The sequence below is a fragment of the Periophthalmus magnuspinnatus genome, chromosome 15 (assembly GCF_009829125.3).
Source record: "Periophthalmus magnuspinnatus isolate fPerMag1 chromosome 15, fPerMag1.2.pri, whole genome shotgun sequence".
NCBI classification, from domain to species: domain Eukaryota; kingdom Metazoa; phylum Chordata; class Actinopteri; order Gobiiformes; family Gobiidae; genus Periophthalmus; species Periophthalmus magnuspinnatus.
This window is the reverse complement of record NC_047140.1, coordinates 8,542,746-8,555,716: the sequence shown is the minus strand read 5'-3', so window position 1 is coordinate 8,555,716 and position 12,971 is coordinate 8,542,746. Positions and strand designations below refer to the sequence as shown.

At 40.6% G+C, this 12,971-nt stretch overlaps 1 protein-coding gene across 1 annotated transcript in view; it reads left to right on the top strand.

Moving 5' to 3' along the window:
• slc30a6 (solute carrier family 30 member 6) overlaps positions 1-9,003 on the top strand; it is a 50,738-nt gene extending 41,735 nt beyond the window's left edge. Inside the window, exons 11-15 of the mRNA XM_033979959.2 lie at positions 4,270-4,389; positions 4,835-4,937; positions 5,024-5,071; positions 6,165-6,233; positions 8,005-9,003. Of these exons, the coding sequence (XP_033835850.1) occupies positions 4,270-4,389; positions 4,835-4,937; positions 5,024-5,071; positions 6,165-6,233; positions 8,005-8,592 (928 nt within the window). The 3' untranslated portion in view covers positions 8,593-9,003. The remainder of the gene's footprint in view (positions 1-4,269; positions 4,390-4,834; positions 4,938-5,023; positions 5,072-6,164; positions 6,234-8,004) is intronic.
• Positions 9,004-12,971: the final 3,968 nt, after the last annotated feature.

Below are 12,971 nucleotides of genomic sequence, written 5' to 3'. Positions count from 1 at the left end.
GACGTCCCAGCCTAGTTTCTCGGTGTGTGTGTGTGTGTGTGGGTGGGGGGGGGGTGTGTGTGTGTGTGTGAGAGAGAGAGCAGAACGTTTGTGTAAGAGTGCACGTTTTAATTGTGCGTGTGTGTGTGCGCGTCCCCACTTAACCTCCTGCGATATGGGGGCAGCGGGGTTATATAAAGCTGCTTCACCAGACACTAGCTCCCACACACAGCTCCAGCACACACCATGTGGACAGCCTTTTGTCTACCAGTGCATGGATTAGACTGTTTGGCACCCAAGTCCAGCATGTTGGCCAAATTGAAATATCTTCCACAAAAATGCTTCTGCCTGATGTAGACGTTGGTAGATTATGGAAAACACTGATAATAATGTGGATGTTGTTGGGTCATCAAAAGAATTGAAAATCAAATATTAAATGATGCTCAAATGAGTATGTATTTTTGATACTCATTTTTGTTAGTACTGGCGCTGAAAAACTGGATCAAATAAGACCAATTGGAGTTTCATCAGAGCTGATGTAAAACCCCATGGTGTAATAAACAAATACTACTTATTTTGTGTTGAAAATTACAATATTGTCTAAAAAAAGTTTTTAAATTGATCATCTGGGGATCAAAATCTGTATTGAACATTGTGTTGGTGCAACTACTATACATAGAATGTCCTCTGTCGTGTAGCTTAGACCTTTACACACATGTTCTTAAATGCATGGGATTCGTGTTCGTTCTTGTCATGTTTCAGTCTTTCAAATATTAACGCTAGTGTTGAATGTAATAGTAATATAATAATAATAATAATAATAATAATAATAATAAGTTGTTTACAGTGTGCGCTCTGAACAGAATCCTACTGTTTAAACATATGTTGCAAATTTAGTCACAATCATAATATCTGTCAGAAAAAACACAATTCTGCCTTTTTTTATTTTATTTTATTGTGCAGCAGTAAACATTTGAAAACAAAGAACCTGATTTGAAGAAATATAAAATAAAGTAATAATAATAATATCGGCACTTGAATAAGTTGAAAAAAACTCCTTGTCAAAGCCTGATCTCGTCAGATCTCAGAAGCTCAGCAGGGCCGGGCCTGGTTAGTACATGGATGGGAGACCACTGAAAATACCAGGAGCCACAGTAGGTCATTGTGTTCTTAAGCAAGACACTTGACCCACTTTGTCTTGTATGGAAGTGGTGTGTGTGAGTGTTGGTGGTGGTGGAAGGGGCCGATGGTGCCGATTGGCAGACTTGCTTTCATAAGTCTACCCTAGGGCAGCTGTGACTACAGTAGTAGTTTACCACGACCGGGTGTAGAGTGAATCTCACGCTTAAACCTCAACGAATACATTTATAAGGGACACATTTTAACACATTTTTGAGGCACTCTTAATATATTATCTAAATGAAATTATCTGGAAAATATCAACCCTTTTGTCAGTATTGCCCCCCTCCGTGTCTGTGCCTTTCCCATGCCAGAGACGCTTGGTTTTGTGTGGATTTTATCAGATCTTTGTTGACAGTCTCTATGTTGCAGTTTGCTGGTTTGACTGGGCACTAGCAAATGAGCTGTGAAAAGATTTGGCTGAACTTCTGGCTGAGAGGTCATTCCACTTTCTATTACACCCAGGGCGCTTTGTGTTTGAGTTCACAGTGTTCCCTTTGATTCTGGCCCTGTAGAAGAGACACCAATAACAGGGCTGGACCATACTGGAAAACACAGAGACATGTGATACAGACATTAAAGCTGCTGTACCTGGACCGTCACAATAATTCAAATTGTTTTTTTTAATATATGAAAGCTGGAACAATCTATTTTTGGGCGCAATATTTATCATATATATATAATTTCTTTTCTTTAGGTTTTTGTTGTTGTTATTTTTGTTGCAATACGATAAGATTTGAGCCATGGAGAGTTGAATAAGACACTTCAATGGCTAACTTTTGATTAATGCTATTATTTATATGTTTCAACCATAGACTGTATATATAAATGGACATAGCTAACCTGCTAGCTGCTGCGTTTCACATAGGAAGTGAACATGGACGTGCTTCCAGCTCCATCGACTCCAATTCATTTTACATTGGAAAACTGTCGGCCCTCTTTCTGTCAGGCTCATCATTTTGGTCTTAAAATGTTTGTATTAATCCACTCTACATTCTCTTGGTGTTTTTATTTTCCTATTGTGTTTGTAAATCAAGATATGCATGCACTATATTAATAACACACAAATCAGGCACCGTCTTTCCCTGAGGTCGCTCCCGCTAGCATTAGCAACAGATTTGAGTGGCAGTGTTGCTAAGCACCCGCTTCTTGCTAAACCAGCGGTGCAGACGGGACGGGGCATTGCCTTCAACAGTCTCGCTTTGGTTGCTATGAGTCTCGTGGTCAGAACTCTGCTCCAAATTGGCCCCTATAACTGCTCTGGTCTCGATGAGCTTCATTTGACTGGAGTTGAACGCTGTGGGTGACATCACACTCACTTAGTCCACTGCTTTATACAGACGATGGTTGCAGCTCATGCCTTTTGAATTATAATCCCAGGTTTATTCAAATAAACCTGGGATTATTTTGCTGTGTCAGTGCCATAAGGTAGTTTCAATACTATCATTTATCGCAGTATTTATCTGTAGCAATATATCGTCCTTCAAAACTTGTTTTTGTGACAGTGCATTTTGAACCACTCCAAAATATTTAAAATGAACAAAATTATTCCTCTCTTACCTTATGCATTTGACCATCCTAATTATTCACTCAAATGAGTTTATAAACTGCATTGAAGGATGGGTCAAATACAGAGGACAAATTTCCCTTCAGGGACAGTAAAATGTACCTTAACTTTAACTTGTAATCCCTTTTTACAGCTTTCAAAGAGACACCAGAGTGGTGTTTTGTCATCATGGTAAAGCTAACAACAACTAGCATACTAATATGCACTTCCTAGTTACCGTCAAAACGTATTAACAATGTTAATTCATTGTTTTTTGGTGAATATAGCATATAGCCACACTAAAAGATAACATATTGTGTTAGCAGTTTATACCCCATTGAAGTAAAATACCCCTCTTTAATAAAACCAACCTTATATCAGTTGTTGCGATGGTAAATATGCAATATTTGGTTCTTTTTTCCAATAAAGTTGAACAATTTGGGAGGATTATCTAAATACAAGACCAAAATGTAAAATTTCATTTGTGATTCTTTTTGCAGCCTTATTTCGTGACATATTGTCTCGATCTCTCTGATAACGTAACAAAATGGTTGTTAGCCGTAGTTGTAATTTGCTGTAGTATGAATGATGCGTTTGACCTGATTTGCCTGACATGTTTGCTTGTGTTTACCTTCTGAACATTATCCTATGACAACAGCTCCAGGCCCTGGCCCTCTCCAATCTCCTCTCTCCCCTTACTCGTATGGGTGCTTTTGTGTGTGTGAGTGTTCCTGTGTGTGTGCTCATGTGTGTGCTTGTGAATGTGTGCGCGTGTGTGTGGCCCTCCACATGTTGGAAATTCAATCTGACACACAGTGGGGAGGAAGGATCCGCCGCCAGGGCTATACGCACTCAGTCGTTAACCAGCGCTCAGTTCTATGGAAGTAGAAAACTGTGAACCTGTCAGTCCAGTAGGGAGATAGGGGGCGATATTGACAAAACTGAATATCAGTGTTCATGTGGAGTAGTTCAAACGGTATAATAATGGATCAGTCCAAGAAAAATGTCTTTGAATGTATTAGAGGTTTGAAAGAACTGAAATATTTAGATTTAAAATATCATAAACCTGTCCCCAGATACGAGTTAAACATAACAACTGTAATGATGATTTATTCTTAATTACAAAAACATTGGACATGATGCAGCATTTATTTGTTATAATTTGTTGTTTTGCTTCTCAAAACGATTGGCAAACCAAATGAGACACTCATTCTGCTTTCTGACTAGACAGTTTGAATGCAGAAATCTAGTCTGTTTGAACCTAAATGCCCCTCTCTGATCTGAATGGTCACTACCTAAAGCCCAGCACCTGTAGACAATCATGAATCGGTGCTAGTGCAGCCTCTGCAGCTCAGTGAGTGAATTCTGGAGGTTCTGATGTAAAATTTACATTTCTTTAAAACAACATTTACAATATAATCTACTTTTTGAAAATTATCCCACCTCTACAGTCAAAGCACTATGATCCTTTTAATGGTTTCCCACTTTCTCTTTGCACCCAACAAACTTCCAGTCTAGGAACTATATTTCCTGATTCTGAAGTTGTGTGTTTTTGTCTTTCTCAGTTTGTGCGGCATCATCCCAGGTCTGAGCAGTGTGCTGCTGCCTCGCATGAACCCTTTTGTCCTGATCAACATGGCCGGAGCGCTGTCCCTCTGCATCACCTACATGCTCATAGAGATCAAGTAAGGACTTTTTGACCTGCAGGCCTAGACGATAAGCCAAAGAAATCATTTTAAGGACGCCTGGGTCTTGTTAAATATGTGTTATGTATATTTTACTATGTGGTCAAGTTTGTATATCTCCAGAGACAGCTGACTGGTTTCCCCCAACACCTTCATTTTTTTTTTTTTATGAATTCATTACATTTATGAATAGTTATTGTCGTTGGTACCTGATGTGAACACTATGAACACTTCGAATATATTCAGCTAACCACGAAATACGTATTTAAGTGCTATATAAAAATGAAAAGTACTCAGCACTAATTTTATGTCCTCTCTAAACGAACACCGCTTTAACAGCTCTAAGTTAAAAGGTTTAAAACAATTGTCATGGCATAAGTCATTTTTGCACAATTAGATTTTTTTTTTTTTTTTACTCGTCTCAAGTGTGTTTGTGTTTGTTCAGTAACTACAACGCCGTGGACACAGCGTCAGCCATGGCCATCGCTCTCATGACCTTTGGGACCATGTATCCTATGAGTGTGTATAGTGGAAAAGTACTGCTACAGGTGGGACCTACAATAACCTGTATCTATATATCAGTGTTCTACTATAAAATATAAAGTACTGAGTATTTCTGTATCCTCTTCTTCAGACCACGCCCTCGCACATCATTGGACAGCTGGACAAACTGCTCAGAGAGGTGAGTTATCAATACTCTTCACTAGCCTTAGACCACTGTTTAAATGCATCTACAATCTATATACATCAGTCAATCTGTATAATCTGCAATTTTAAGATTTAAATGTGTTATAAAGTTATGACTTTATTAAAACATAGTTGGAGTTGTTTCATTTATGTATCTTTAAGTCAACTTTGGGGAAAAAACAAGCAAAAAACCCCACAACTCATACAATCGTGAACCTACAGCTGACCATGTTGGTTAAAGAGGGGGTTTTGTTTTCTAGCATGTTATAGGGTTGTTCGCTCATCAGAAATATGCCTGAAGAGGTTTTAGATCTTGCGTTCTCTCCCGGGCCCTATTCGAACCCTCCAGTACAATCCTGTCCAATGTTCAGCCCACATCACCCATGCTCCCACAGTAGTTTTTTTCATAAATATACAAAAGCATGATCAAAAATATTACACTGCAACTTCACAAACCTGATGTGATGCAGTAGTTTCATTAGCGGGAGGCACACCGGTCAAAAATGAAACGGTGCTTTAAATATGTTATGTGTTAACAATTAAGACCCCATGAAAGTGTAATAGCCCCTCTTTAAATGTGAAAGTACAAACCATGTTCTGCTCATAATGTTTAATAGATTTGGGAGGCTGAATCAGTGTTTGGATAAATTTAGGTCTGTGGCCCTTTTCACTTGGGAGGCACGATAATATTAGTCACCTATAAATATTGGTCAATAATAGCATTTATGATGTCAAACCGATAATTACAATAATTTTTACCGATAATTCAATCAGATAATTAGAAGACCAAAGTACACTGATTCCATGGCTCCGCCCCCTGCTCCAGCCGCACGCGCACAGAGCTGCCCCGGGTCAGAGCCAGAGAGAGAACAAGTGATTACATATACAGGCTTTTTTTCAAGTTTGAGAGGAAAGATATTTCAGCCAAACTGCTTGATATGCCACGACACAGAAGAGGGAATACAGGTTTCCTATTAAAATACCATCAGAGTAATACAGGATTACTTGTCCCCATTTGACAGAGGGACATCACCACATTGTATTGTCTGTCTAAGGTTTACGTTATGTATCTGTCTGTATCCGATCAGGTGTCGACTCTGGATGGGGTACTGGAGGTCAGGAACGAACACTTCTGGACTGTTGGCTTTGGCTCTTTGGTAAATTCACACACACATACAGGGATTTCATGCTTTGTAGGAACATTACATTGACTTTCATTCTTTTCCTGGAGACCTTTACTATAATTATTACTTAGACTGAATCAGATTTTAACTCTCTTAAAACCATGAAAAACAGAACTATTTAATTTTAAAGGGTTTGAAGTGGTCCAGAGTTATTCCTAACATCCTAATTATTCACTTTGCCATCATGCTAATGCTAACAACTAGCATGCTAACAACGCTGATCGTGGTCTCATTTGGACACTAAGAGCTACTTTTACAATTGATCTGTACTGTGGCAAAACAGGAAAAAATGCGTACAGCCCCTTTAACTTTAAATCATGTTGGTTCAATATAGAAGTTTTTAGCTGATTTTTGGTCCCTTCAAAGCACAACGTGAGGAAGTAAGTCATCACAGAGTGGGGACTAAAATCTATACACAGAGAGGCTGTTTGGGCTGGACCCTCTGATCCCCACTGGCCTGAGTCAGAGCATCTCCTGTTTTCTGTCTGCTCGTTCACATGGACACACAGAGCAAATCATTCAAGCACTTATCTACAGCCACTAAATTTCCATTCAAGAACAAAGGACCTAGTTTCATAATCATGTCTTTAGTTAGTCACTTTGCTTCATTTATTACTAAAACAGTGATCATAACAATGCAACAAGGAGTCATAATTATTTGCCGAATGTCTCCACCCATTCTCTCCCCATTTTGCACTGCATCTGTCCCATGTCTGAAAAAGCCTGAAAATCTTAAATAAACAGAAGCAAAATAAACAATTCTTCACAACTGACACCAGAACTAAACTAATTACTCCTCATCTAGTATGTGACCAGTTTAATTAAATCAAACATATCAAGTGATGATTTCAAAGTTCATTTGAAATTAACAGCCAGACACAAAAGCATTATAACTTGAAAATGTCTTTATATAGTATAAGTGGAATAGAAATGACTTACTGATGTTATTTTCATTTCCCATCGTTTGGTTTGAGATCGGCCCAGTCCAAATGTATTGCGTACATTGTTCACACTTGTGTGATCAGTGCTGGAATAAAAATACAGACATATGTGTAGTTATTGATTTCTACTGTGCTATTTTTAGACAACATGACTGTTTTCCCTGAATTACTACAAAGAATGCATGCATTCTACATGAACTGTGCAGCTGCCTGAAGGTGGCGCTCTGCCTGTCCCCTGCCCTCTGCCTGCGTGACCTGTTGTTGCTTTGGTATCAGTGCAGCCTCTGTTGTTGTTGTACTGGCACAGTGTTGGTTGTTGGCCCATTGTGGGAGGGCTGTCCAAACTGATCTGACCCGATGACTGCACCATGGCCCTGGGGAGCTCTGAGAGCAGCCAGCCCTCTCCCCTCCACACTCTTCCATGCTCCCCCACACTGCTCCACAGTGCAGAGAGAGCAGGCTGCTTTAACCCTGTCTGACCCCGAGCCAGCACGTTTAAAAGGCGGAGAGGGGAGGGGAGTGTAAAGAGAGGAGTCTGGTACATTTTATATCACACTGTGTATTCAGCTCAGGCAGATGGAGTGGTACTAGCTAAACTTCACTGATTTTTATACCATTAAAAAATTTCAAGGTTGATTCCCAGAAAACTTTAGTTCTCCAAACATTAACATTAGCATTATATACTACCTAGAGCTTTAAACAAATTGACCATCCTTGTTCTCCTATTTCATACCAGGAAAAGTAACTTGAATGCATAAAATCTGATATTTATGTCTGTCCTTGTTACCCTCCCTCTCCTTCAGGCTGGCTCCGCCCACGTCCGCATTCGCCGTGATGCCAACGAGCAGCTGGTCCTAGCCCATGTTACCAACCGCCTGATGCCGCTGGTGTCCACTTTGACAGTGCAGATCTTTAAAGATGACTGGAGCCGACCCCTGCTCTCTGGGGCTCTGTCCTCTCCCTCTATGTCTCCTCTTGGGCTCACGGAGGGGTACGGCCCCCTGCCCTCTGTCACCTCTCTGGAGCTGGACCCTCTGACCTCCACCCCAGCCAAACCCACCAGCCCCCCTCCAGAGTTCTCCTTCAACACCCCGGGCAAAAATGTCCAGCCTGTGGTGCTGCCAGCCCCTGGACACCACCTACAGCGGCCCTACAGTGTGGGCTTGGGCTACACAGGCTCCTCCTACACAGGGGCCCTGGGACAGGGCCTCACCCGCCCACTGGGCACTATGGGCTCTCTGGGCACTGGGGGCACTGGAGGCATGGGTTTTGGGCTGGGGGCCACCTCTCAGAGCTACAGAACTGCTTATGGAGGGCCCACTGCTCCTCTTAGGTTCAGCGGCTCTGCTCCTCTGGGCCCACAGGCTCCATACAGACCATACAGACCTTGAACATGGACTCTAGTGTTTCTAATGGACACACAGTGGACTTAGTGCTATTTATTTGGGTGCAAGGGGGACCTGAAAAGACCTGTGTATGGATTGTTCAATGCTTTTTGTCTTTTTTTTTACCGGGATGTTGCGAGCTGATCTCAGTGTGAGGTCTGACATAGCTTTGTTATAAAGGAATCTATTTTTAAGTGAGGCGCTACATTCCCCTGTATTCCTCTTTATACTCTATACAATCATTCCATCTCGTTTGAATATCACCTGCTTCACTAAAACAGGGCTTTGTGACCAAAATATGAAGCGGCACACACTACTCCTCTTGTTATAGAGAGACATGTACCTATGGTTTTAAATGCATTACAATGTGCACATCACATGTTTTTATTGTAAGTAAAACTTTTTCTCTAAACTCTGGCATAATAGTCTTGTTATGTATAACCTACTCCATACGTTCAGCTTGTCTGGTACAGAGTAATAGTTATTATGTCATAGCTTCACTGCAAACTCAAATGAAGGATTTTGATTAAGCGGTGATTTTTAAGCATTGGTTCAGGTCATAAACCAATCAAAATAGTATACACAGCAAAATGACACCAAACCCCCGCCCGTCCTCTCCCCTTTAGTCCTCCAGACCCCACCCATCCTCTCACACTCCTCTTTAGTCCTCCAAAGCCCACAGCTTCTCACCCTTTCTTTCTCCTTTAGTCTTCCAAACCTCATCCCTCTTGTCCCTAACGTCTCTCCTTTAGTTCTCCAGTCTTTGGCCCTCCTCCCTCTCACACCCTCCCCTTTAGTCCTCCAGACCCTGCCCTTCCTCTCCCCTCACTCTCCCCTTTAGTCCTCCAGTGCGTGGAGACACTGACAGGAGCAGACAGGACATGGATGTGTTGGAAGGCTAACAGACTGCTGAGCCCCACACCAGAGCTAACGCCTGCGCAGCTAAAGACACTGCTCATGGGAACTTTGAGTCTGACCAAGGGAGAGACTTCTCATTTTGGTCTTAAAATGTTTGTTTTAACCTGCTCTACATGATCCTGGTTTTATTATTTCACTATTTTTCCATAATTCAGGATATGAACATTAATAACAGAATAATTGGGTGCCTTCTCTCTTTGAACATTAGGAAAAGGTTTAGATTAATAGTGTTGTCAACCCCAGGAAGGGGCAGGAAGTTGCGGGTACCTTCAACAACCTTGCTCCTGATTGGCTCTTTGGTTGCTATGATACACCCACTCAGAATTCTAAATATTGATTTTTTAATTTTTGTTTCCCCAAATTAGCTGGTATAATTGCTAGCCTCAATTAGCTTCATTTGGCTGATGGAGAACTCTGTGGGTGACGTCACAGTCCCTCAGTCCACATCTTTATAAAGTCTGTGGTATCAACAAAAGAAATCCCTGATATATAGCGCCGGTAAGCTGCCCCACTGTGTGCCTCTGTGTGCCCATGTTATTCCCAGTTTGCCTTCACTGCATCAGAGTTGTTCTTTTAACTGTAATGCTAACAACGACTAACATGCACTTCCTGGTTTGCGGACAACAAAATGCATCATAATTGGATGCTGACAACACACTATTTCATTTTTAAACTTAAGAGATGCTTTCAATATATCTATTATGAAACACTTCTCGGTTTAAACTCTTTTGAATAAAACAAACCATCAGGTATGTGTTGTCCTGATACATATGAATATTCTTTATAACTTTCCTGGTGGAGGATCTGCCACAGCAACTCATTTGAGACAGATGACCACTACACTGCGTTCCAAATTTTGTGTCAAGAAAACTGTTCTCGAAGCGCTGTTTTACCAAAAAAGACTGAAAACAGGTATTAAGACTTTCTCTTACTCTGATCAGAGAGGATCAGAGGGAAGGAGCACATGAGGTCTTCTTCTGCCATAGAACAACATCCCAGTGTAGTTTTCCATCACACCTGGTTAGTCCCGTAACACAATATAAGCATACAATTCATTAATGATAAAAAATAAAAGCATAATTTCATTCACATTTTGCTAATGATATTTTTCTGATTTTGCCAAATTGTCAGTATAAATGACAGTTATCATAATTTTCAAGTCATCAACTTTTAGAGTACAATTTGAATGTTATTGAACAAACCTCCCAATGAAAACAGTATTTTTTCAAACATAAAAAACGTAAAATGCACTGTTCCAAATTATTATAAACAGAGTTTCAAACCATGTTATTGTTGTAAAGAACTGAAAATGGCCAGTTGTTTATTTTTCAGTTAGAAGCATTAGCATATTACTGAAATCAAAAGCTATTTCAATCAAAATATCTTAACAGGTCAAGTTACATTTTAACATGGGACCCCTTATTTGCGAGGAACTTCACCATTCTTGCATTCATTGAACTTGTGAGTTTGTGGAGAGATTCTGCTTGAATTTCTTTGCAGGATGTTAGAATAGCCTCCTGACATCCTGCAAAAAAATTGCAGTTTGGATGTGAACTGCCTCCTGCCCTCATAGATCTTTCAATTGAGGATGGATCCTATTGAGAACCTTTCTCAATGGGGTTGAGGTCAGAAGAGGATGAGGGCCACACCATTAGTTTCACCTCCTTGCTGATGTTGGGACATGGTGGCCATTCACTAACTATCCAACGCTCCATCTATCTGGACCATACAGGGTTTCACAGCACTCGGTGAACAAGACTGTTTGAAAATTAGTCTTCATGTATTCCAGGGCCCGCTGGAGCTGTTTCTGCTTGTGAGCTTTGGTTAAGGGCCAAATAGAAGGTTTATGCATAACTGTAAGCCCCTGGAGGAACCTACACCTTGATGTTCATGGGACTCAAGAGACACCAGCAGCTTCAAATACCTGTTTGCTACTTTGCAATGCCATTTTAGCAGCTGCTCTCTTAATCCAATGAATTTGTCTGGCACAAACCTTCCTCATTGTGCCTTTATCTGAATCGGCTACAAATCTCTCAATAGTACAATGCTCATGCTTACATTTTCGTGAAATATCTAAGATTTTCATATCTTGTCCAAGGTATTCAGCTATTTCACGCTTTTTGGCACTGGAGAAATCATTTTCTCTTTCTGCTTAATAATGTAGTAACGTCCTTAAGTAGTTTTTCCTTTAATTGGACTTACCTGGCAAACAAATTGGAACAGGTGTCTGAGACTGATTTCAATGACCCAAAGAGCCCTGACACACAAAACCATCCATGAGTTTCAGTGAAAAGCGAAAAAATTTACCTTTATGACACTTAAACACGATTTGCATAATAATTTGGAACACGGTGTATTATAGATGCTAAGTTTCATTTGTCTTCAATGACAGTTTTCTGGGCCGGCCTCCCATTGGGGCAATGCAAATAGATTTTTTTAGGCTTCAAAATTTTCTCTCAGGGTCTTCACTCAAAATTAGAACTCACTAAACCTGTTTTTGTGTGTAGGCAGCACGGTGGCTGAGTGGCAACACTCATGCCTCACAGCAAGAGGGTTTGGTTCGATCCCCGGGTCGCCCAGGCCTTTCTGTGTGGAGTTTTTCATGTTTCTCCCCGTGTCTGGATGGGTTTCCTCCGGGTACTCCGGTTTCCCCCATCAACCAAAACATGAACGCCCTTCGAGACAACTGTTGTTGTGATTTTGGGCGTTACAAAAATAAATGAATTTAATTTAATTTAATTTAATTGAACTAAACTCAAATTTTCTCTACCACTTAATTGTCTATACATTATTGTTCTCTGCTTTTTGCCATTTTCCTCAAAATTGTACAAATAGAGTAGGCCTCTCGCACGAGTGTGAGGCGGCCGAATCACTGAAAGTAAAACATTTGTTAGCAACGCAGACCAGTGCATGTTGCTTATATATTTGTTAGATTTGGCATCGAGTAATAACAGTCAATATCAAACGTCCAGCTCCATTTTTCAAAAATTCACTAATTGTAGGATTTGTGGTGCTTGATGAAATAGAAGTAACATTTTATTGTCAAACTGTTATGAAGAAATGTTTATTACGTGGTCGTTAGCACTTATGATCATTTTGGCTATCCGCTAACATTCATTATCTAAGTAAAACAGCGCTGCATGCAGTGATGTTTTCCAAACAAGGCTCTGGTGTTACTCTCGTGTGGTGGAGTCGCCAAACTAGCCCTGTTTATTCATAGTTTGTGATGTTTCCCATTGAAAATGCATTGTCACTTCCGGGTCCAAGGCAGGCAGAATTGTAGCAAAAAATGTTTAAAAGTAAACAAAGCTATAATGCTAGAAATCAGCCAGTTGGACCAGGAAGGGACATCATCACTTAACTACTCCATGACAACGCACATTGTTACCATGGTTACCATTTTCTTTGTGATGTCATATAGACAATTGATCAAAAAGATTGTAAGGGGTGCTGCCCACGGAGGCATA